Below are 21959 nucleotides of genomic sequence, written 5' to 3' on the forward strand. Positions count from 1 at the left end.
CCAAGTCGCCTACTGCTCCCAGCCTAGCAAAAAGGCATTGGAATCTGCGCAAAGGTTATACTGTGTTCATCCGCCCTGCCTCGCCACTATAAGCATTAGCTTATCCACGCTTGAATGGCTGCTTCGCTTGCGGCAGTATGCGGCCCAATCCGGCACCGCTTTTTCCAAGCGAAGCCTCGACCGTTTATTTCCCGCGCTAAGGGCGCCGCGCACGTGCGGGGAAAAGACAGCCAGCTGGGCGAGGTTTGGTTGACAGCCAACGTTGGCAGGCTGCAAACGGGCGGGTGCGCCACCCGCAGGGTCGGCAGCCTGGTAGCCTGGTGCCAACCACACAATTAAACGAACACCGAGACCGCTCGCTTAGAAAATTTACGTCAAGCTCGTCTCGAGGCCGGGCGAGCCTGCGGCCTGCGAATGAAAGGTTCTCCTACGTAGCTGATTGCTGGCCACGTTCCAGTCTCCGGCGCTGGAACCCATGGGCTACAAATACACGGGCGGAGTCGCTGCGCCCATTGGCCTGCAACGGTCTCTTTGCTCCCCTCGCTGCACGTCTGCAACATGTCTCCCACCAGCCACTTGTCTCTCTTGGCCTGGGCAACCGTCTTGCTGTCCGGCCTGGCCCAGGCTGCTGTCACAACCACCTCGCCGACTACCACTCAACCCGTGGTCTGTAGCGCCGTGACCCCGGGCTGCAATGGCCCCGCGAGGCAGTATTGCTCGAGCTACTTGCACCTGAGCGTCAAGACAGTCACCACGACTCTTCCCAACAGCGTCAAGTACGCCTGCTTCGACCCCGCCTTCCTTTTGCATCAAACTAATTCAAACGCTCTACAGCACCTACGTGACCGCCACCTCCGGCACAACCCAGAGCTTCCGAATGGAATCCTCCTGCCGCGGCCACCCAACCAACGCCCCCGAAAAGCGCGAGCTCGACGACCAGCCGCTGCGAAAAGCCAAACGCCAGCTCCAAGAACCCGCCTGCCTAACCTCGTACCCGCGCGGCAAACCACTCTCCTCAGCCTGCAGCTGCTTCAGCCTGACCGCGTCGACGAAAACCGTCACCAAGCGAGCGGCAAAGGGCACCATAACGCGCACCGTGCCCAGCTCAACGGAAATCATCACCTCCATCCCGCTGCCCGCCTGCACGGCCATCGTGTCCGCCGGGCCGGGCGTCGCGTCGGCGAACGCAGCCCCCAGCGCCACCTTCTCCGCCTTCTTCGCTGGATGCGGCGTGACGGATAATCCTAATGCGCCGGGGAACAACGTTGTCGGCAGCCAGACGATTAGCTCCGATTACACGGCCTGCCAAGCGGCGCACCAATGCGTGAACAAATTGCCTTCGTAAGTGATCGATGCCCCGCGCACGCCACAGCACCGTTCGTGCTCTTGACTAACGAGTGATGGTGCGCAGATCTGCCAACGCCTTCAACATCTACCAGCTCCGCAACGGCGGCTCGTGGACGTGCGAGTTGTACGGAGGCGATCAGTCGAACGTGACGTATTACAACGTGCTCGACGATGGTGTGCTGGCGTCGTACGGCTTCTACAGGGCTTGAGCTCGGCGCGAGGCTCCACTGTTGTCAGGCCTCGAGTGCGCAAGTTTGGACTTGTCACATTAGGCAACACCTTCTAGCCAAAATCAATATTCCGTTGCAATCTGTGTCCGATTCTCTCTTTGGCTGCTGAATATAAAGGAAAGCTGACTTGCCTGCCTTGCTCCTTCCCGATTCGGTCAGACTCATCGTACCGCGAGGTGGACCCCACTAGGCAGGAGCGACGCAAGGGACAAACACCACGTTCCGCGCCTTCCTCATCGCAAACAAGATTGAAAACACTCTCTATTTCCACTTCAATACCTGACTGCTCTCCTCTCACACCACCACACAGCGAAACGAACAGCATTCAATAAGCGAAAGTCCTCTCCTCATCTACCCCTGTCCTCAACACACCGACCGACCAACCAGCCAACCTCTCATCCCTCGCGACACACTCGAAGCAAACACATTACCATTCCTCTAACCCGCCTACCAGCACCAGATGCCTGCTCGCAGATGACCCCTACCAAGCCAAGTATATCGCCTGCAATATCAACTCGTGGATGGATGGGCGTCTAGTGGCGCGCGTCGCGGCAAACCATGACTGTGCCACGTCATACCCGCCGAGCCCGTATTGTATACATCATTCGCATTTCGGCCGGAGCCAGGGACAGATGGATGATTGAAGGCTTCAGTGCTCGCTCGGCGGCGACACGGTAGCCTCGTCGTCTTCCGGCACGGGATGCGCACTGCTCATGAAAAGCGGATTCACTTGCCCAAAATCGCCATTCATGTGGAAGTTGACTTCGTGCCCGGTTTGCTGCACGTCGAGGTTGTCGGTCGTCTGCCCGAGGTTGGCAAACATGTTGTCCCACGACTGATGGTGGGTCTGTTGACCAGGGCCGCCCGCACTTGCAGCAGCGAAAGCAGTGCCGTCATTAACGGAGACAAAAGGCTGCGAGGGGACGGTGAACTGCGGTGGGAAGGCTGCAAGCGGCTGTTGACCGTTGGCAAACGGGAAGGAATGAGGATTGTGGAAGGTTGGGAACATGGAATGTCCGCTCAGCTGTCCGAAACTGCCAAAGTTGGGCGGCGGGGGCATGCTGAGAGGGTTGTGTATCCCGCGAAAGCCGTGGGGGTAAGAGAAGGAGAGTTGATGTCGATGGCTCCGATGATTCCCACCTTGTGGGAACGAGGCATTGGTGTAAAGCTGGCTCGAACCATTCCGGAACGGATTGCGGAAGCCGGAGTTGAGTGTGTTCATCGACGCCGGACGATCGAAGGAGATATCTGGACCGGTGTTGTCACGATGGATGCTCAGGCCGCTCCTTTTCTTGCGGGCGGGCTGTCGGCCATAGGTGAGATCGTCATCATCTTCGGCATCGTCAAAGTACGCTGGCCGTTTGGACACACGACTGGGCTTCTTCGAGCGTGTGTTGTGTTTGTTGCGCAACTCCCGCCCGCTGTTGACATGCTTCTCCGTCAAAGCTGGACGCGGCCGACGGCCAGCCTTCTTCTCGCCAGCCGCCGGTTCTGGCTCCGGTGTGCGCTCTCCCGGCAGCGGGCTGTGGCCGTCGTGCTCTTCCGGCTCACCAGTGATGGGACGCTCCCGCTTGAGGACACCTTCACTATCAAACACCAACTCGGTCGCCTCGATAATCTCGCTGGTGGCCTGCAGCTGCTCGACAACCGATGTTGCCTTCTTCTGGTTACGCTTGCGACGCATCTTATACGTGGCGGAATCGAAGAGATCCATTCCGGGCCAGATGATACCTTTCAGCTTGGTGCTGTCGTTTGGTTCATCATCGCCCTCGTCATCCACGGCGGAGGAGGCGATGGACTTGTTCGTGCTCCGCCGCTTGGGACGCGTGGTGGATCGAGCGGGGACTTCGTAGTCCTCGTCGTCCGATTCGCCAGAGGATGTATCGTAGATGCTGTCGTGCGCTGATCCATCCGGGTACAGCGAGCCTGTTGCATATGGTGTGGTTGGCCAGCCTTGCATCGGCGGTGCATACGAGCGATGCATGGAAGCTGCATCGTAAAAGCCAGGGGTGTTTGACCTCGATCTGGGCTCGATCTTGATCCTTGGGCCGAGCTGTGGATCGAGAGTGTTCTCACGGAGAGCCTGTGTTCGCCGCCCGGGCAAAGCGCTCATCAGCGGAGTCGATCTGTTGGAAGCATTGGAGTTGGCTGAGAAGAGTAGCAAAGTCAGCGCATGCTCAGCGTCCAAGGTATTTGGGACGTCACCAACTCACCGACAGACGTGCGACGCGAGTTGCCATTGGCAGACCCAGCCTTCTTCCTCTCCTTCTGGTCCAGACGCTCGCTCATCATGTCCTGCAGGTTCCACTCGTCATACCATTCCCGATACTCCGCGAGACTTCTGCGGCTCATAGCGTCGGTGTTGGCTTTGACCTCAATCTTGTAATACTGCACGAGATGGCCCTTGCTGCCGATGTGGGTGAGGAGGTGGCTGACATCGGAGAAGTTGGGCTTTTTGGGGCAAATGGTGCAGGTCAATGGCATTCCAGCCGCTGCTGGAAGCAAGTTCTGTCGGCTCATGGTGGAATGGGGAGGAAATTGGGCAATTTGTGGGTGTCACTGGCAATGGAGCTTGCTTGCTGCTTGCTGCTTGTTGCTTGCTGATGCTTGCCGGCGTCAGGTTGTTCCGGGCGGCTCTTCTTCAAGGAGTGACGATGGTGAGAGGCGGACTTTCGAGGTGGTGGGTGTTAGGATTATTGGCAGCAGCAGCAGACGAGCTGGTCCAGCGGAGGGCGGTAAGCTTCAAGAAGCAAGCAAGTTGGTCAGTATGTACAATCCAAAAGGAGCGACGAGTGAGTGCACAATGAGGGGGGCAGCCAAGAGGGGAGGAGATTGAAGGAGGGATGGAAGAGGGGAGGAGGGAAGAGGAGGAGGAAGATGGCGATGGACAGGACGACAATGGGAGGCAAGGTGAGATCGAGGATGGGGATCCGCTTACCCTCTTGCTCACTGCATCACATGCCCGGTTGAGAGGCAGGTGAGTTCTGCTGGGTGGTTGGTGATTGCCCCGTGTGCTCCCGTCGAGTCTGTTGGTCGACGGGAGCGGAGGAAGGGACGGTGGGTTGTTTGTAGGTGTTGTGTGTGTGCGTGCAAGCAGGCGCGGTGTGTCGTTTGCACTTTGAACTGACGTCGGAAAGAGCGTGCGTCTGCCTGAGGGTGAGGAAGGCGCGCTAGGGAGAGACACGACGCCAACGTGACACGAAGTCACATGCACGCCACAATGACATTGGTTGGAAAGACAATTGAGAGTTTCGCAAACGAAGTGGAGTTTGATACCTACTACAATGGTGTCATTCTTGCAATAGAGGATGACAATACCGAATTGTTCAAATGGGAGACGCATGGATGAGTGTCGCCAGCCCCCCTATCTCCGCAGCGCAGCTCTGCCTTGGAAGACACGCGAGAGACGTTGATCAGAGTGGGCTCGCGAATGCTTGCTCTTCTCTTGCATTGTAGCCCAGTCTCATTGATGATGCTCAACATGGGTTATTAGATTGCAAGAGACAATCAATGGCGGGGAGTTACATCACCACGAGTGACACTTGGTCATTGACTTACGCGCAATCATCCTTCCTATTGTACCGGACTCAATAAGCGTCAACATGCACATCGGCTTGGTTGACATCCGACGACAGCTGAGTGACGGACTTTCACCGCTTCAAGATCTTGTCGACGATATGCTTAGGCATACAGCTGTGGTGCATCAGCATCCATAACACCAGTGGAGAGAGTGGCAAACTCACTAAGTGGCATCCACCTCGCCAACCCCGGGGTAGCCCAGCAAACTCAACCCAGCAATCGCAAAATGGGTATGGAATACATCCACCATGTCGCCAGGTCGGTCAGCAACTCCCCCTTCAACCGGATCTTGACACTGCAGGATGAACGTCGCCAACTTCTTCTTATCAATCCAGTGCAGGCGCTCGATCATGGCCAGACTGCTGCCCACCCACCAACTGTAGCAAACGTCCACCAGTTTCATCGGTCGTCCGTTGAGACCTCCACTGTCATCTAACTGTCGTTCGCTCAGCCATGCTCCGAGTCGATCCTTTCCTTCCTCTCCGAGATATGAGTCGAGTTCTCCCGCGATGCTCAAGGCGGCCAGGCATGTAAAGATCTGTCCAGAGTGTGATTCCGCGCCGGGGGCCACTCCAAAGCCTCCGTCGAAGTTCTGACAGGCTTTAATGTGTGCAATGGCGGCTTTGACGTCGATAAGTGCGGGCTCTTCGTTCGGACGTTGATGCGGTAGGTAGCCGAGCAAGGATAGCACGTTCAAAGCGCCATAAAGGAAGCGCGTGTCCGTCTCGCCCCATTCGTCTCCGGCAAAGGTCCCGTTCACTTGTTGCAGGCTGGCGACGAAATCTGCTATCTTCCTCTTGCCGTCTGTCACCCTCTTCTCTAGTTCGTCAAATCCGTCCACCATTGCGAGGATTTGGACTCCGGAGATAGTGTACAGCATGTGCGGGTCGTGCCCTGGCGCCGCACCAAAGCCACCATTCTCATGCAGGCAGCTGAGCACAAAGTCTAGCACACCATCGCGAGGGAGGGCATCGGCACGGTGGAGGAGGTGAAGGGCTGTGAGGCCCCAGTAGATGCCGCTGAGGCGAAGGTGTTCGGTGAGGTGGTATTCGAGTTCATCTCTGCGCTACTGTGCGTGTCAGCGTCAGCGCGGGGAGTCGCGTTGGGAATACGTGTCGGATGAGGGCGCACATACAGTGTCTAGCTTTTGGATATAGGCCACGTGCTTTTCGGCGACGAGTTGCAGCTCATCGGGGAGCTGTCCGTCGAGCGCACCGCCTCTGCCCGGGCCTGCAACTAGCGACATGCCGTAGCGAAGGCGAAAGACAGGTGTTCGGGAGGATCGGAGGAAGAGGAGCGCGGGAGAGTAGTAACCAGATATTTGCCTAGTCTGCACGAAAGACGAGGTGAGGTCGGGGAAAGGCTGCATGCATTTGCGATTCAGGCACACCCGGCGGGCAAAAGCGGGAGCCTGTGCTTCGATTAAAGTTTGGCGAGGGACGCTGCGATTGCCTGATCTGATGATGAGGTACTTTGGGTCAGGTACTTCTCCACCGACTTGCAGCCCCCTGCACACCACCCCTCGTTCGTTGGCCCTCCTCATTGAAGACGGGCGTGACCTGCAGAAGAGCGTCGGTATACAGCAGACGACGGGGAATCGCGGACCGCCAGGCGTCTTTTGTAGCGCCCGCCTACCATCCACCCACACCACGCCCTGCTCCAAGGGGGCGAGACGATCCCCACTCCACACCGACCCCCGCCCTCGCTGCCTACCTCGATAGGAGCGCACGAGGTGCAGCGCAGCCGCCGAGCAGCGGCCAGAGAGATTGCCAGGTACACCTTCTTTGTTCTCTGCCTTGTGTTGCGGCCGGCGCGCAATCTCTTGTGGAAATTGGGCATCGTCAGGTCTTGCAGGACTCTCGCTGATTCGCATCCGGTCTTTAGACAGATACAACCCTCCTCGCTCCGCATGCGCTCGTGACCGACACCTCGTCCTCCAGCCCCCGGTCTGGCCGCGCCGCTGCCGACTGTAACTCCCACTGAGGGCGGCTTCTCGCGCCAATAGCCTCGCAGCCTCCCGCTCCGACGGCCGCCAGCAGCATGTCCCGCTTCACAAAGACAAAGCCAGCCAATCTCACCATTGATGCGACGAAGAGCAAGGAAGATGTGCCTGCGCCACAAGCGAGCCCGTTGATGGACCTACAAGGCATCGACCTGTCTTCCTTTGGCGGTGACTTCAGCGCGAACCTCATCAGCCTACCGGCATTACAACAATCCATCCCCACCTCCCCCACAATCGCCCAGGATGCATCTTCAAAGTCATTCAAGCCGGCATTGAACAATCGCACAACTTCCGAGCTGGAACAAAGGGCCGAGCTGCCTCCGCCAAGAAAGCTGGCGAAAGACGATGACGAGTTCAGGCCGAATAGCAGCAGCATGTCGAAGATATATCACCTGAGGAAGAACCCGGGCAGTACGCCGGAGTTGAGTCTTGTCGGCAGCGCAGAGAGTGTCAGGAAGAAGTCGGACGATAGTAAGTGGTTTGCGATTCATTCCCTATGACTATATCGGTCCCCTGCATATGCGGTCGGTGGAAGTGATGTGAAGTTTGAGAGCCGTGACGTCGGCGTGTGATCACTGGGGCCTAATCATTGCACAACTTCACTTGGAGGGCTTTACTTGGACCTCCTTCCAGAACCTCTCTCTCCCACTCACCACCACAACCATCACCACCCTGCTTGTGTTGAATCAACACAGTCAGGAAAGCTGACATCTTCTCCTCTAGCAAACACGACTCAGGCAAGCGAAGTCTTGCCGCAACCGTCACCGAACCGGCAAGAGGACGCCAGCAGCACCAGACGGCGAGAGAGGACATTTCGCAACCCGCTATCACGCACAAAGTCAATACGAAGAGACTCGAGCTCCAGCAAAACCAAGCCAAACACCAAAGATCTGTTCGACCGTCCTCCGAAAACCGCACCGCTACAGTCCGACTGGCAGAGCTCGTCGGATTTGCTGACCGCGAAGCACAGAGAGAAGCGTGGCAAGTCGGCGGAACGCGCGATCGCAAGTGAGAGCGAGGACGGAACGCCAGTCGACAGGATGGCGACAAGGGACAAGTTCATGTCAGGAAGCAAGAATGTCATGCACAAGGCGAAAACGGGCGGTGGACAGCTGCTGAACAAGCTCGGCAAGATTGGCAGAACAGCGAATCACCAGGTTCCGGACAGCGAATGGAAACCGAGCATCATCACCCTGCCGCTGGTTGAGCAGACGCGCGTCACACGGATTAGCAAGGATCTCGAGAGCTGTCGGGATAAGACCGAGTACTGGATGCCCAGCTTGCCGTGGAGATGCATCGACTACCTCAACCTGAACAGCGAGTCCGAGGGGCTGTATCGCGTCCCCGGCAGTGGACCACAAGTCAAGCGCTGGCAACGTCGCTTCGACACCGAGCTCGACGTGGACCTCCTCGATGAAAAGGAGCTCTACGACCCCAACACCATCAGCAGCCTGCTCAAATCCTGGCTTCGCGAACAACCCACCGAGCTTTTCCCCTCCCACACGCAAGTCTCCCTCGGCGTGGAGCTGGCCAAAGCAAATCCGGACTATAACAAAGTCGGCCAGCCTGCGCCCCAGCTGCTCCGCGACGCCCTGTCCGAACTGCCCCCGCACAACTACTACCTCCTCTTCGCCATCACCTGCCACCTCAGCCTCCTCCTCGGACACACGGACAAGAACAAAATGGACCTCCACAACCTCGCCGTCTGCATCGGCCCGTGTCTACGCATGGAGCGCTGGCTATTCAACTACCTCGTAGGCGACTGGCGCAACTGCTGGCAGGGCTGCTTTACAGAGAAACACTTCCTCGCAGTGGAGAAGGCATGGGAAGAAGGGCGCGACCTAGACTCCGACACCGAGCTAGCAGGCGCCACGCGCTCGCTCTCCATCCCCGAAAACGCCCTCCGTCGCCACCAAGAGAACGTCCACCCCGAGCAGTCCCTCTCCGCCCTTCCGGACTACACGCACTACGTCAGCGGCAGCCTGCCCAATCCCGGGTTCAGCAAGAACATCGTCGTCCCGGAGATTGTGCAGCGTCCTGCTACCGCTCAGGGGGAGGCGACACCGGAGACTTCCCCTGCTGCCGTGCCGCAGAGACCTAAGTCGCACAGTCGTAGTCATAGCGATGTTCCCATGTCGCCTACTCAGCCGTCGTCGCTGAGCTTCCCGTTCAAGGTGCGCAATGGGTGAGCTGAGGCAGGTTTGCAACAGCGATGGATGGGATGACGTGCAGGGATGCGTTTGGGAGAGACAATGATTGATACTGCCATGGGCAGAACACGAAGTTGTGATGACACTGTCCGCTCAGCGGAAGAAGCGAAAATCCTCGCTTCCTCCTGTCGATGTTTGAGTTCAGGGGCTGGCGCATGTGGCATGCAAGCGATTGAAACGATATGAGAGCATTGAGGGAACGGGAATGACTTTTTGTTTGTCCTCTTTTTGCCCCCCGTTCGGGGATGCATTTGTACTATTAGACGCTACTGCTTCTCTGTGATGGGGTGGATGTGCTATCACCATCCTCTGAGCAGAGAAGAATGAGAGACGTTTCTTACCAGTGTTCGTTGTTTCCTTCTCTCCATTGGCCCAGCATGCTATCCTGTCAGGCTTCTGGAGGCTACATTATCAAGCTGATGCCACGTTGGAAACAGATGCCTGCGAGGTGATTCTCGATGTGAAATTGCATGCATTGTCCTTTTACTTCAATGGATAATATTTCCAACACCCTCCACTCGCTCGATTCTACACCGAAAACTCAAAAGCATACGCCAGCGTCTCGGTGGCGCCAATGTAGAAAGTAAGCGAGTTGCCCGAGTAGCTATGGCCATAGTAGCCCTGGTTGTCCGGGCTCGGGTTATCCTCGAACTGGTTGTTGCTCCAGTCAAAGTGGTACGTGAGGATATCGATCGTGCCGGACGTCGGGAGGCCAAGCGAGCTCAAGTTCTCCACGGTGATGTAGAAAGTGCCCGACGTCAGGCGCGCGCCGCAAAGCATCTTCACCCGCCCGCTGGACTTGTCGTACGTGGCGTACACGTCCCACGAGCCGTCGCCCGAGGCGGTGGTCGACAGGCGCTCGCCGGTCATGTTGAGGTTGTAGTACTGGTACACCAGCCACTCCGAGTTGGGCCAGTAGCCCGTCGCTTCGCCCTCCTGGAGGTCCTCGTCGGTGTTGGCGCCCGGCTTGCCGAGCAGGCCGGCGAAGTAGTCGTGCAGGGAGTAGCTGGAAGCCCAGTTGCCGCGGAGCCCGCGCACGCCCACGCGCTCGAGTTGCGAAATGTACCATGCGGTGGCGGCGGGCTGCTGCTCTTGCAAAGTGCCGTACTCGTTGATGTTGATGGGGTTGTTGGGCAGGCCCATGGAGGATTCGAGCGCGTGCTGCGCGGCGACGTCGCGGTCGACTTGGTCGCCGTTCGTCTCCTCGTGCCAGCTGTAGATGTCCGGGATGCTGCCGTTCGGCTTGACGAAGTTGTAGAAGTTGGTGAGCCAGGTGTTGGAAGACGAAGGCTGGCTCGCGGACGACGGGCCGATGATGTCAAGGTCCGGGAAGGCGCCTTTGATGCGGGCGTGCGTGCGGCCCCACGTTTGCAAGAACTGGTCTTCAGACGCGGTCCAGAAGTTGCCGCCGTCCGGCTCGTTCCACAGGTCGTAGATGAGGCCGGGCAGCATGTCGTTGGAGTTGATGTTGTCGATCAGCGCGGTGAGGAAGGCATCGTAGGAGGAAAAGTCTCCATTGTCACCCGGCATCGGGATGCTGTGGTTCGTGCCGTCGGCGCCCCAGAGATCGGCGACGAGGATCTGGAACGTTCCGTCGTATTGCCGGGCGGTCTTGTAGTTGGACAGAGCGGAGTCGAAACGGTTCTGGAACTCGTTCTCGCCGTACACCCAACCTCTGGCCGGGGCGGGGAGTTGACTACCACCGGCGCGGGTGCCCTGGAAGCCCATTTGGGTGTAGAAGTAGGACGGCACCTGGTTGGCCGTGTCCGGGATACCGTACAAGAAACCGGCGGCGAGATGCTCCGGCGTGCCAATCTGGTCGGCCAGGTTCACCGTGGCGGTGGTCGAGGATGTCTGCCGACGGGCAAGAGGGTTGGCAGCGGCATAGCTGAGGGGAAGCAGCGCCGCAGACCACCCGGCGGCCTGGAGCCAAGGAGTCATGTTGATAGTGGATGAAGGGAAGGAGAGACGAATGAAAGACTGTGAATGGATGGAAAGGGAGTCAGACCAAGGGAAAGGAGCGGACTCAATGTGAGTCTTTATACTTCTCGTGCATCATACCGAGAGACTCTCGTTGTGGAGAAGAGATTTACAAGGCTGTCCGCTACGCGACGACTGGGCCGATGACGCGATGCCGTAAGCGGCAGGTCCTCCTTTTCACAGTGGTGCGGTCAAAGTGCCGTTGCTCTCCGCCTTGAGCAATAATGCCGGCAGTTTCCTGTATACAAGCTTTGTGGGGGGACTGCCTCGAGCAGATGTGAGGTTCAGGTACGGTATACATAGATGGCGCCTTCCCCACCCCCACATTTTCCCGAACTAAAACTAAGGTATTGGGCGTATCAATACGCGGGGGACAGCCTGCCGGAGACATGGTCATGGGACGTGGACACGACACCGGCAGGACGGGATGGGCAAACGTAGTATTACTGTTAGGCACTATTATGGATTTGCAGTCTGATCGACCGGTCCACGTGTACAGTCTCCACATGTGTTGGACTAGATGCGGTCGCGTGTAGAAATGTGGAATGACTTGACGAAGCTGGATGCTCTGTTGGCGTAACGAGACGGAAGTTGCCTTGCGGCTGTCATGGCTCTGTCTCTTTGCGTGCAGTTAACATCACCGCCGCTCCTGAACAGGAGCCCCTTACCTGGCCTACTCATACGAGTGCCGGAGTGGGAAGATATGTGATGCCCAAGACTTGCTAGATTCGTCGAGCTATCGTAATAATGCTTCAATGTGCATACCCAAAACAGTCGTCGCCCCCCTACGTCTCGCGCGCACGCTCCTCCAGCGTGTGCCTCTCATCATACGCGTCGACCGTGTACTTCTTGAACTTCCTCGTCGGCAGCTTGCCAGCAAACATGACATCCAACTCCTCATACGTGCGATTCTTCGTCTCCGGCAGCCGGAAGAAAGCCCACACCAGACTGCAAAAGGCCGTGCCGAACCACACGAAGCCCGTGAATCCCTTCAAATCCCATTCGGTCGGGTTGATGAAGTACGGCTCGAGGACGTTGGCGATGATCTGCGCGACGTAGTAGCTGTTGCGCGCGAGCACGACGGTCTTCGATCGGAGGCGCGTTGACGATACTTCGGGCGGAATGGCCCAGCCGACGGGTCCAATGGTCAGAGAGAACGACAGCAGCCATAAGAAGCACATGGCCGCCTGGCCCCACGCGCCCCCGTTGTGTGGCACATACGTCAAGAAGCCGATGATGAACAGACACACGCACATGGCGCCCATGCCGGAGATGTAGAGCTGGCGACGCCCAGCGTACCGCATGAGGAACCACGCGCCAATCGTGCCGCAGAAGGCGAGAGCGGTGTCGCCGAGGTTGACGGCGTACGCGTCGCTAGGGTCCAGTCCAGCCTGCTCGAAGAAGTAGGTCGCGGAGTATGCGAATTGCGCGCCGCACGTAATCTGGCCCAAGAAAGCGACACACGCAATCTCAGTGCGGCGCAGGTCGATGCCGCGGAAACAGTCCAGATAGGATGTGCCAGTCTCCAAGGACATTTCGATTGCGTTTGTGTGCGTCATCATCGCCACCACGCCTTTCGCATTCTCTTTCTCATGCGGGGCCATCAGGCGCTTCACCATGCGCTCGGCATCTTGGTATCGTCCTTTCCGCACAAGCCACCACGGTGATTCCGGCATGAAGACCGCGGCGAAGAGCAGGAACGGCGGCCAAAGCCACTGGATGGCAAACGGAATGCGCCACGACCAGTCGTCCGTGCGGGCGATGAGGCTTTTAAGCACGCCCGCGCCGACCAGTTGCCCAATGGCGAAGCACATGTTGGTGTATGCCGTGAGATAGGGGCGAATGGCTAGCGGACAGAGCTCGGATGCATATGCCGGTCCGATGGTAGCGAAGATGCCCCATGGGATACTGAGACGTGTTAGCCAACTCTGTATATCGTGTGGTAGGGAAAGGAACGCGTGACGAACCCGCACAAAATCTGCCCGACCGCCTGCAACTCCACCGAAAAGCCAAAAAAGGAGACGAAGACAAAGGAGATCATGAGAATCAACCCGACAAAGAACATGGGTCGGAAGCCGAACTTGGGGGTGAGATAGCCATTCAACAGAGCGCCTACGATCGCACCGGCCTGCGGGCCGGAGCCCATGGCAGCCTGCCACTTGCCCTCAATCTGATAGCTCTTGGTCGAGGCGTCGTAATGCCCAAAGGAGCGCGCAAACGCCGGATAGCCGTAGAGGGAGCCGATGAGGATCGTGTCGTAGCCTTCCATGATGACGGACATGGACACCACGAGCGACCAGAAGACGGCCCAGGGGTAGGCGCGCAGGGTTTGTCGGACGGTCATTTCGTGCTCGTGGGCATTGGCCGCGCGCCCGTCGGCCTGGAGGTCTTTGTCGTAGCCATGCTGGGCAAGGCTGTCGTTGGCGGACTCGATGTGCTGCAGGTCGGATTTCTCCATGATGATGGCTGTGCAGCAGCGAGTAGGAGCACGATTGGACTTGAACGATTGCAGAGAGACTTGGTGAGAGCCGGGGGAGGTGTGTTTCTTAGGCGGGTGACCTCGATGTATTTATCTCCACTCCGCGGTCAACGCCCAAGCAGCGAGTACGGGCATGGAGTGTACGGAACGCGCAACGACCCACTGCCACGAGGAAATCATGGAAGGCCAGACACACGGCCCCTGTGAGCGGACAGGCCCATTCCTAGGGGAAGCACGCCGTCTATTGCGGAGAGAGTTCGATACCGTGGGGTAGTACTTGGTAACCCCGGAGAAGGCTGTGAGACGTCTGTGGAGGTGGGGGCGGTGGGGGCGGGTCCGGCTCGGACGGAGACATGCTGCGCGCGGCTCAGCCTTAACTTGCCTAAATGCATTGCCTGGTGGCCTCGTCGGCTATCGGATGTGATGACCAAAAGCACGCGACACGGAGCAAGCCTTGCAAAACCACTCTTATTTTCTAGATTGTAAATAGTGCATCTGCCGACTCATTCAACACCCGGCACGGCTAATTCGCAGCACTCGAGCACAGACGTCCGCCGGTAAACGGATTTCCAACTTGTCCCCCACAAGCTGTGTATGGCACTCGAATTTCGACGGGTAAAGGAGGCGGGCAGCATGCTCCCCAGCCGTATGCTGGATGGGTAGCGTAATACTGCGAGTCGTCGGCCCGCCTCGTCGCCAAATCGAAAGCAAGATATCCCCACTCTTCACAACGAGGCCCAGTACAACCCAATCGTCGTGCCACTTCGGCAGGCCGAGCGGCCAGAACGGCACGGCGGTATTGAGTTCGTGCCGGATGCTTTTGTAGACGTTCATTCCGTCGTGTACCAGTGCGAGTTGATGCGGTTCCAGCCGGTCGAGTTCTCCACTCAGGTGGACGCGGCCCAGCATTGAATTGACAACGGTCAGTGCGTTGACCTCATCGCTCCATGCACGCTGTGGGTATGCCCATGTTGCGCTCTGTTCCGGGACGACCGCTGTCGGGACAGCGGCGGCAATGGCGGCGTAGAGCACGGGGTCTTGCTGGTCACTCGTCGATTGCAAGGTATGAGTCGCCAGCATTGCATAGTCCATTCGCTGAGCGCCGCTGGAGCAATTCTCGATGACGAGGTCGGGGTATTTGTCCAGGAGTTCGTTAATCCACGCCAGATATGCGCGTTGATGGTCCAAATGAGTCGCTCCGCACGCGAGACCGTCCGCGTCACTGCCGGTGATGACTTCGATGTTGTAGTCAAACTTGAAGTAGCCCACACCATACTCTTCGACCAGCTTGGCAATGATTTTGGTCATGTGCGTGCGCACAACACTGCGTCGAAAATCAAGTTGGAAGCGGCCGCGCTCGATGACTCGATGGCCGTGGTCCTGGAAGAAAGCCTCTTCCGGTAACTGCTCGCCGACTTTGCTGCGGACTCCCACGACTTCAGGCTCCACCCAGACACCAGGTATCAAGCCATTGGCCCGGATATGGTCCAGGAGATTCTTGAAGCCTGAAGGGAATCGTTTTGGCGAAGGTTCCCACAGCCCAACATCGTCCCACCAGTTGCTGTCGTCTGCATACCAGCCCGCGTCAATGACGAAGTACTCCGCACCAGCTTTGCAGACGGGGTCGATTAGTGCTTTGATCTTATCCTCCGTTGGATCGCCCATGAGGCAGTTCATATAGTCGTTGAAAATGATGGGCATGTCCTTGTGATCTTGGTGCTGTCTGCGAATCCTCCGACGGTATTCGGTCAGAGCAGCAAAAGCAGCATCGGGCGAATTGTTGACATGGCACAAAGCAGCCGTAACAGTGGTGAAGCTGTCTCCCGGCGCAAGAGGGGCACTCCAGTCATGATCCATTCGCGTTGGACCTCCCGCCACCAAATAAACGCCGTCTTGGAAGTCTCCGATTTCCCATCTCCACGAGCCGTTGTGCTCGATTTGCCATAGCCAGGTGTCATTGTCGTCCTTGCGCTTCAGGAGACCCATGGGCAAGTGCGTGCCGGTGGAGAAGGAGCTGTGGTTGGAAAGGGTGAAGCGTGCTTGCGAAGCTCGATGGCCTTCGTTGAGCTCGAAAAGGCCGTGTGTGTCGATTCCGAGGTCAGGCAGGCTCCGTTCATGCCATTGCGCTTCGCGGAACCAGGCATTCCCGCCGGTCAGGAGGGAGTACTCGTTCCACCAGGACTTCGTACCCGTAGTCAAGCCGCCAATACTGATAGAAGACAATTGGGTGATGGGAACAGCGGCCTTTCCAGTGTTGCGAACAGTAGCCCAGCTCCTCAAAACCGGCACATCATCGTACACTGCGAAATGGTGGGTAATTTCGATTCCCGTGCTGTCCTCGCGGGAGATGACGTCCAAGGTCTGGAGCCCTTTCGTCCGGCCTTGATGATGGCTCACATATCGTATGCGGGCGGACATCATGCTTCCAAGCAGCGCCTTGGAGGTCTTGATGCCGGTATGGCCATCTCCCACCGACCGGACGCCATCCAAGGGAATTGCGGCAGACTGGAAGAAGGGCGAGGCTGGCGCTGGCGCTTCCTTGCCGCGAGGCACAATGTAATTCAGACATGCCGTGCCGTTTTCATCGATTTTGATGGAGAGTCTCAAAGCATCGGTATTCCAGATAACGTCGTCGGAGTGGCCATTTACAGCCTCGGGGAGTTTCCGGATTGCCATTGGATAGGGTATGGCAATGAAGGCGAGGTGAAGGTCGCGAGTTGACTTGGAATGAAGCGCATCTTGCAATCATATACTTCGTGGGTCAACCTGGAGGATACCGGCACGGCCGGCCGCGGCGACAACCCTCGAGGGTTCACAGAAGCCCGCATCATCGCCACTCGACATCTCCACCCCCTCGTTGCTACGATTCATGTCGAGGAACTCGGAACCGCCCGTGCGCCAGCGACCCACGCGAGCAGGAGGCGCTTGCAGATCCCCCTCTCCCCCACACACCTCCCCCACCATATCGGCACGACGGGCAGATTCTGCGCACACTTGCTTCCCAACCCACGCGCCATGTCGCCGTCGCCGGCGCCCCAGCACCGTTGCACCACCTGCCAGAAGGACTTTTCCCGGCTGGAGCATCTGCAACGCCATCGCCAAACCCACAGCGGCTCCAAGCCGTTTCGCTGCCGCTACTGCACCAAAGCCTTCTCCCGTAAGGACGCCGCGCATCGCCATGAGCAGATTCGGCACGAGCCCGGGAATCGGGTCGAGGCGGTTTCGCCGTTGCGACGGGCATGTCTAGCTTGCAGTGATGCTCGTGTTTGGTGTTCGGGGGGAATTCCATGCGCCAATTGCCAGGCGAAAGCTCGCGAATGCGTCTATGCTCGCGATCGTAGGCTCCTTTCGTCGACGACTGACGATGGACGGCCTGCTCTGGACGGTGTGCTTGCTCAAAATGTTCTGTCCAATGCTGGAGGATCGCAGGAATTTTCGAACGGCTTCCACGCGACGCGGCCTCAGAATGCAAGGCTCGGCCACGCGCCCAGAGGCGGTATGCCCTTTCCTGCACAGCCGCAGAATGGAGGCGCCCCTCGGACGCCGGTGAACTGGCTGCCGTTCGATGCGTTCACGCCACCCGACCAAGCAGAGATGCACCTCTCCAATGAAACCTCACAGTCATATCACGCCGCACCGGGGCAGCCCAGCAGCACTTCCAATGGCTTTCCCGCTGGAGGGACTATGTCTCAACAGGACTGGCAGACCCGGACTCCGCAATCCGACTCTCTCAATTCCCTCATTGCATCGATGGGCCGAGCATCACGAGCCTTTGGTCATCATCATTCCCCGGGGTTGATGGCCACGGGCGATGCCGTCGTCTACCCTGCCGGCTCACTCTATTCTGACGGTGCGGGCGGCCGAAGTAGTCAAGCGGAACGAGCTATACACAAGCAGCACGCTCAGCGGGAGAGGTCTAGTTTCAGCGACAAACCGGTCACGCTGGATTCAGAAGGTGCGTGGCTGCATAGTCTGGAAACAAGTCTCCGTGACGTATCAGAGCCCGACGACGCCCGACTCTATCACATCCCCGCAAACATATATGGCGACATTATAGCCAAGCTGGAGTCCCGTGTACCGTGGCCGTCATCAAGTCCGACCTTCGGTCTTAGCAGTCACAACTTTCTGGCCAAAGATACGCTGGACCGCTTTGTCAGACTGTATTTCGAGCACTTTCAGCCCATATATCCCTTCCTAGACCTTCCTCTACTCAACATGCCTATCTGGGGCTGGTCGTTGTGCCTGGCCACTGCGGCTATTGGATGCCACTACTCCGACCACCCCGCAAAGGACATATGTGGCGATGCACTCAGCGTCATCTTGAGGGAACTCTTGGTCCACGAGGTAAGCCTATCCGCATCTTCTACCCCCAAATATACCGTTGAGACAATCGTATAGCTCCAAATTTGCCGAGTCGAGTGCACTCTGTCATACCTGCAAGCCTCGCTCCTCAACACGCTCGCGCTCTGCCAGAGTGAAAACGCAAACGTCGTGGCGCTTGGCGAAGAAGCCATCAGCTCCGTGATGAACTCGTGCAAACGCTTTTGCCTGCTCGACGAGCCGGACTGGGGCATTGAACGAAGCGTACAAATTGAAGGCGATGTAAATCAGATGTGGACGGCGTGGCGCTGTCGGGAGATGCGCAGACGGACCGGTCTGTTCGCTTGGGTATGTTGTCTTCAAACGATATGCTGTGATGGCGAAGATGCTAACGATCGCCTCCCAGAGCCTTGACTGTTCTCTGGCGTTCATACACACCGCTCCTCCTGTCCTCAGCCTCCAATCCCTCAATTTGATGCTTCCCTGCAAAGAGAAATTGTGGGAGGCGGACTCGGCGCAAGCATGGTACAGAGCCTACAGCCCTCGTGCCCGGAAGCCGCTGGACTCGACGACCTTCGCCGCAGAAGAAGAGGGCCGGATTCTCTTCCGGACCATCTTCGTCGAGCTCTTTGAGAGACTGGAGCTCGTCGAGAGTATGTCGCAATTCGCAAGCCTCGGCTGCATCTACGCTCTACTCCACCGGCACTGGGACTTAGTCCGGCATTTCCAGGCTCCTCTATCCATCTCTCGCGATGATGACGCACACCGTACCTCTCACGGACTCGCGGCGACCGCGTATCCCCCAGCCATCGCCGACTTCACGAGGTGGCGCAACAAGGCTTGCGATTACATGGACGTCCTGCACTGGGAAGCTCTCGGCGAGTCCGCCAAAGCAGGCGGGTGGGAGGGGCCGATCTTCCTGAAACTCCACCTCGCACGACTGGTTCTGCTCGCGCCGGTCAAAGAGCTCCTAACGCTCGCCGAGGAACTCATCCCCGACGGACGCTTCGTCCAACTCCCGCACAACGTAGCCTGGCAGAGAAAAGACCTGACCCGATGCCGGCAAGTCGTCTCCACCTGGGCACGAGCAGACCGGTACAAAGCGCGGCTGGTCGTGGTGCACGCCGGCGCGGCATTCTGGCACATACGGCGCTACGCCTCCGACTCCTTCGTCCAGCCATTCACCCTCTACCTCGCCGCCATTGCCCTCTTCTACTTCGCCCGACTAAGCATGGCCGCGGAGAAAGAGCGGCAAATCCCGTCAAACATGCCACCAGCGTCAGCAACAACAACCGAAGAACAAAACCCCCCGCAACTCGAGAATTCCTCAGCCTCCAACCCCGCCTCAAACTACTCTCACAGCCCAGAAGACGTCGCCATCCACTCCCCCAGCGAAACGACGCGCCCCCAGCCCCAAAAACAGCCTCGCATGCCAGCGAACTACCACATCGACCGGCCCGTCGACGACGAGCTGGTGCAGCACTTTGTGCGGTACGGCGAGGCGAGCACCAAGCTGTGCGCCGAGGGGATCGACGATTTGTGCTCTGCGGGCGGGGCCCGGGCGATCTTGCTCGAGGCTGCGGCGTTGCTGGAGACGGGGAATGTGGTGTGGCCTTTGGCGCGGAAGTATGCGGTTGTGCTGAGGCTGGTTGCGGCTGAGGAGGGCAAGGTTGCGAGTCTGGTTTGATGTTTGGGAAATGCTCAATCATGCGACTCGCATTCGCATCCTCTGTCATTTGGGCTTTGAGCTGCAAAGCATGAATGCAAGGCTGAGGTTGACCGATGTCAGCCCCATGCGGCTAAGCGCAATCAGATAAATATTAAGTTCAACGGGCAACCTAAGCCCTAAATAGCCAACATGACTCGCGGCAACATTTTCTTTGAAAAGCAGCCGAGCATGCACCCTCCCTCCCACCACAACCAACAAATTTCTCCCTCTCCAAACCATGACCGCCTCCCCCACAGGCAAAATCTCCCTCGCCCTAACCGGCGCCAAAAAACCCCACCTCCCACCAAAAGCCAACCCAAGCAACGGCATCAAACGCCCGCACGCCGCGCTCCACGACCACGACGACGAAGATGACGCGCACGGGCACGGAGGGCGCGCGGAAGTCGTGTCGCATTTTGACCGCGCGGCTGGAGGGGCGATTGATGTTTCCAAGCCGGTGAGGGAGGAGAAAATGCTTGTTATTGCGCCGCGGGCGAATCGGGATTGGAGGGAGGCGAGTCAGCGGAATAAGCGGCAGAGGGCGTTGAAGGTGGGGCGTGAAGAGGGGAGGAATGGAGATGGTGTTCCTAGTGTGCAGGAGGAGGAGAAGCCGAGTTTTGGGTTGAATGTTTTTAAACGGGTGGAGGGGGATGCGCCGGTAGTGGAGACTGCTGCTGTGGAAGACGGGCAACAGGCGCCGGTGGATGAGGATGGCGATGCGCCCGTGAAAGAGAAGACCGAGGATGAGCGGGCTATTGACGCTTTACTGGGCAAAGAGGAAAAGACGGAGCTGGTCCTACCGGCTCTCACGGAAGAGGAGGCGTTTGCCCGAGACTTTCGAGACGCGCCTGCGATGGCGACGCTGGAAGACTACGAGCGCGTGCCCGTCGAACAATTCGGCGCAGCGCTACTCCGAGGCATGGGCTGGAAAGACGGCGAGGGGATCGGAAGCCAACGAGGCAAGAAAGTGGTGCAAACGAAAGTCCCTGAACGACGGCCCGCGTTACTGGGCATCGGGGCGAAGGAGGAAGCGGCAGTCGCACAGGAATTGGGCACTTGGGGGAAGGCGGCCAAGGACCGAAAGGGACCACAAACGGTGTACAATCCGGTTTTGCTGCGGGACAAGAAGACTGGCGAATTATTTACCGAGGAGGAGTTAGAGAAGAAGAAGCAGCGGGAGGAGAAAGAGGAGTATGAGAGGGAGTTTGAGCGATCGGAGAGACACAAGCATAAGGAGCGGCGGGAAAGAGATAGGGATGATTCAAGAGAGCGAAAGTCTGAGCGGAAAGATGGCAAGCGAGAGAGATCGAGTGAGCGGGATCGGAGGAAGTATGATAGTGATGAAGAGTACTATCGACGCAAAGAGAAGGAGAAGCGAAGGAGGGAACGAGAGCGAGAGCGTGGAGGCAGTGATTATGACCGAGAACGATCAAGACGGCATGACAGCGATCGGGACAGACATTCTGAGCGACATCGCGATCGTCGACGATGAGATAGAGTCATGTCTGAATGCTACATACGCTCTAGAACTCCTCCACAGGCCTTGCTCTCATTGTCACACTCTTTGATACCAGCACGTGGTTGTTGCCTTAGGCTTTGCGCCATCTTTGGTACGGGCGGAGCGGCTTTACCAGCCGACCCGCCATATTTCGGCGGTGATGTAAACAGTCCGATACTTGACCTCCATGTACCTGATGCCTGCACGTGTGCTCTGTCTGGTACATACTCCTCATTCTCCACGATCAAACTCAATCTCCCGAAGCTCGAGAACGGGCAAAGCAAGAGATGTAGGAGTGGAGCGAGGGCGGGCGGTAGAGCGAATCACACAACGTCACGAGCCGCCAAGCTGCATCCTTGCAAGACAAAGCAGCGGGCATGGGCATGCTGGACAATAGCAGCCACCCCCAATGCCCTCCGACCCGCGACATGCCCTCCTCGCCCCGCGATGACGCCCCTCCCCGCCGTCGTCGCCGGGACCCCGATCGCGAGCGCCCCTCACCCGCCGCCCGCGAGAAGCACCGCTCCTCCACCACCAGCTTGAATGCCGCGCCGAAGCCCTCCAAACGCCGCGAGAGAAGTAAAGAGGGTGAAGAAGAGCGGGACA

The 21959-nt window shown here is 58.1% G+C and overlaps 10 protein-coding genes across 10 annotated transcripts; 4 read left to right on the plus strand and 6 right to left on the minus strand.

Moving 5' to 3' along the window:
• Positions 1-270: 270 nt before the first annotated feature.
• On the plus strand, positions 271-1593 carry BDY17DRAFT_181452 (uncharacterized protein). Its single transcript, XM_033729910.1, has 3 exons — positions 271-776; positions 835-1341; positions 1412-1593. Exons 1-3 carry the CDS (start codon positions 559-561, stop codon positions 1554-1556), a joined length of 870 nt encoding a protein of 289 aa, XP_033587605.1. The 5' UTR covers positions 271-558; the 3' UTR covers positions 1557-1593.
• A 633-nt stretch (positions 1594-2226) lies between these two features.
• On the minus strand, positions 2227-4097 carry BDY17DRAFT_325760 (uncharacterized protein; the record flags this gene model as incomplete). The annotated part of the gene is made up of 2 exons (XM_033737406.1): positions 2227-3725; positions 3791-4097. 2 exons carry the CDS (start codon positions 4095-4097, stop codon positions 2227-2229), a joined length of 1806 nt encoding a protein of 601 aa, XP_033587606.1.
• Positions 3955-5291, minus strand: BDY17DRAFT_181455 (uncharacterized protein). Its single transcript, XM_033729911.1, has one exon. It carries the CDS (start codon positions 4918-4920, stop codon positions 4219-4221), a length of 702 nt encoding a protein of 233 aa, XP_033587607.1. The 5' UTR covers positions 4921-5291; the 3' UTR covers positions 3955-4218.
• Positions 5292-5319: 28 nt separating this feature from the next.
• BDY17DRAFT_254368 (geranylgeranyl transferase type 2 subunit beta) lies at positions 5320-6402 on the minus strand (the record flags this gene model as incomplete). Its single annotated transcript, XM_033731426.1, has 2 exons — positions 5320-6222; positions 6292-6402. 2 exons carry the CDS (start codon positions 6400-6402, stop codon positions 5320-5322), a joined length of 1014 nt encoding a protein of 337 aa, XP_033587608.1.
• Positions 6403-6892: 490 nt separating this feature from the next.
• BDY17DRAFT_181458 (uncharacterized protein) lies at positions 6893-9622 on the plus strand. Its single transcript, XM_033729912.1, has 3 exons — positions 6893-6929; positions 7041-7629; positions 7882-9622. The coding sequence occupies exons 2-3, from the start codon at positions 7197-7199 to the stop codon at positions 9345-9347; spliced, it is 1899 nt and encodes a 632-aa protein (XP_033587609.1). The 5' UTR covers positions 6893-6929; positions 7041-7196; the 3' UTR covers positions 9348-9622.
• Positions 9623-9896: 274 nt separating this feature from the next.
• On the minus strand, positions 9897-11309 carry BDY17DRAFT_311834 (glycoside hydrolase superfamily; the record flags this gene model as incomplete). Its single annotated transcript, XM_033735577.1, has 1 exon — positions 9897-11309. The coding sequence occupies one exon, from the start codon at positions 11307-11309 to the stop codon at positions 9897-9899; it is 1413 nt and encodes a 470-aa protein (XP_033587610.1).
• Positions 11310-12058: 749 nt separating this feature from the next.
• BDY17DRAFT_300599 (MFS transporter) lies at positions 12059-14126 on the minus strand. The gene is made up of 2 exons (XM_033734085.1): positions 13316-14126; positions 12059-13256 (listed from the first exon to the last, which is right to left on the minus strand). Exons 1-2 carry the CDS (start codon positions 13804-13806, stop codon positions 12134-12136), a joined length of 1614 nt encoding a protein of 537 aa, XP_033587611.1. The 5' UTR covers positions 13807-14126; the 3' UTR covers positions 12059-12133.
• Positions 14127-14282: 156 nt separating this feature from the next.
• Positions 14283-16679, minus strand: BDY17DRAFT_300600 (putative Melibiase subfamily). Its single transcript, XM_033734086.1, has one exon. The coding sequence runs from the start codon at positions 16501-16503 to the stop codon at positions 14335-14337; it is 2169 nt and encodes a 722-aa protein (XP_033587612.1). The 5' UTR covers positions 16504-16679; the 3' UTR covers positions 14283-14334.
• Positions 16680-16791: 112 nt separating this feature from the next.
• Positions 16792-20020, plus strand: BDY17DRAFT_300601 (uncharacterized protein). The gene is made up of 3 exons (XM_033734087.1): positions 16792-18171; positions 18226-18495; positions 18554-20020. The coding sequence occupies exons 1-3, from the start codon at positions 16843-16845 to the stop codon at positions 19832-19834; spliced, it is 2880 nt and encodes a 959-aa protein (XP_033587613.1). The 5' UTR covers positions 16792-16842; the 3' UTR covers positions 19835-20020.
• Positions 20021-20045: 25 nt separating this feature from the next.
• On the plus strand, positions 20046-21395 carry BDY17DRAFT_300603 (DExH-box splicing factor binding site-domain-containing protein). The gene has a single exon (XM_033734088.1). It carries the CDS (start codon positions 20094-20096, stop codon positions 21345-21347), a length of 1254 nt encoding a protein of 417 aa, XP_033587614.1. The 5' UTR covers positions 20046-20093; the 3' UTR covers positions 21348-21395.
• The last annotated feature ends 564 nt before the right edge of the window (positions 21396-21959 follow it).

This window comes from Neohortaea acidophila, assembly GCF_010093505.1.
Source record: "Neohortaea acidophila strain CBS 113389 unplaced genomic scaffold BDY17scaffold_8, whole genome shotgun sequence".
Taxonomy (NCBI): domain Eukaryota; kingdom Fungi; phylum Ascomycota; class Dothideomycetes; order Mycosphaerellales; family Teratosphaeriaceae; genus Neohortaea; species Neohortaea acidophila.

What these genes read in the sequence shown, in the direction of transcription:
- BDY17DRAFT_181452 (XM_033729910.1), top strand. Translation starts at nt 559, where the DNA reads ATGTCTCCCACCAGCCACTTGTCTCTCTTGGCCTGGGCAACCGTCTTG. An exon ending in ACTCTTCCCAACAGCGTCAA is followed by an intron (nt 777 to 834) that starts GTACGCCTGCTT and finishes AACGCTCTACAG; the next exon opens with CACCTACGTGACCGCCACCT. An exon ending in TGCGTGAACAAATTGCCTTC is followed by an intron (nt 1,342 to 1,411) that starts GTAAGTGATCGA and finishes GATGGTGCGCAG; the next exon opens with ATCTGCCAACGCCTTCAACA.
- BDY17DRAFT_181455 (XM_033729911.1), bottom strand. Translation starts at nt 4,920, where the DNA reads ATGCGTCTCCCATTTGAACAATTCGGTATTGTCATCCTCTATTGCAAG.
- BDY17DRAFT_181458 (XM_033729912.1), top strand. Translation starts at nt 7,197, where the DNA reads ATGTCCCGCTTCACAAAGACAAAGCCAGCCAATCTCACCATTGATGCG. An exon ending in CAGGAAGAAGTCGGACGATA is followed by an intron (nt 7,630 to 7,881) that starts GTAAGTGGTTTG and finishes CTTCTCCTCTAG; the next exon opens with CAAACACGACTCAGGCAAGC.
- BDY17DRAFT_300599 (XM_033734085.1), bottom strand. Translation starts at nt 13,806, where the DNA reads ATGGAGAAATCCGACCTGCAGCACATCGAGTCCGCCAACGACAGCCTT. An exon ending in GTCGGGCAGATTTTGTGCGG is followed by an intron (nt 13,257 to 13,315) that starts GTTCGTCACGCG and finishes AACACGTCTCAG; the next exon opens with TATCCCATGGGGCATCTTCG.
- BDY17DRAFT_300600 (XM_033734086.1), bottom strand. Translation starts at nt 16,503, where the DNA reads ATGGCAATCCGGAAACTCCCCGAGGCTGTAAATGGCCACTCCGACGAC.
- BDY17DRAFT_300601 (XM_033734087.1), top strand. Translation starts at nt 16,843, where the DNA reads ATGTCGCCGTCGCCGGCGCCCCAGCACCGTTGCACCACCTGCCAGAAG. An exon ending in GGGAACTCTTGGTCCACGAG is followed by an intron (nt 18,172 to 18,225) that starts GTAAGCCTATCC and finishes ACAATCGTATAG; the next exon opens with CTCCAAATTTGCCGAGTCGA. An exon ending in GGACCGGTCTGTTCGCTTGG is followed by an intron (nt 18,496 to 18,553) that starts GTATGTTGTCTT and finishes ATCGCCTCCCAG; the next exon opens with AGCCTTGACTGTTCTCTGGC.
- BDY17DRAFT_300603 (XM_033734088.1), top strand. Translation starts at nt 20,094, where the DNA reads ATGACCGCCTCCCCCACAGGCAAAATCTCCCTCGCCCTAACCGGCGCC.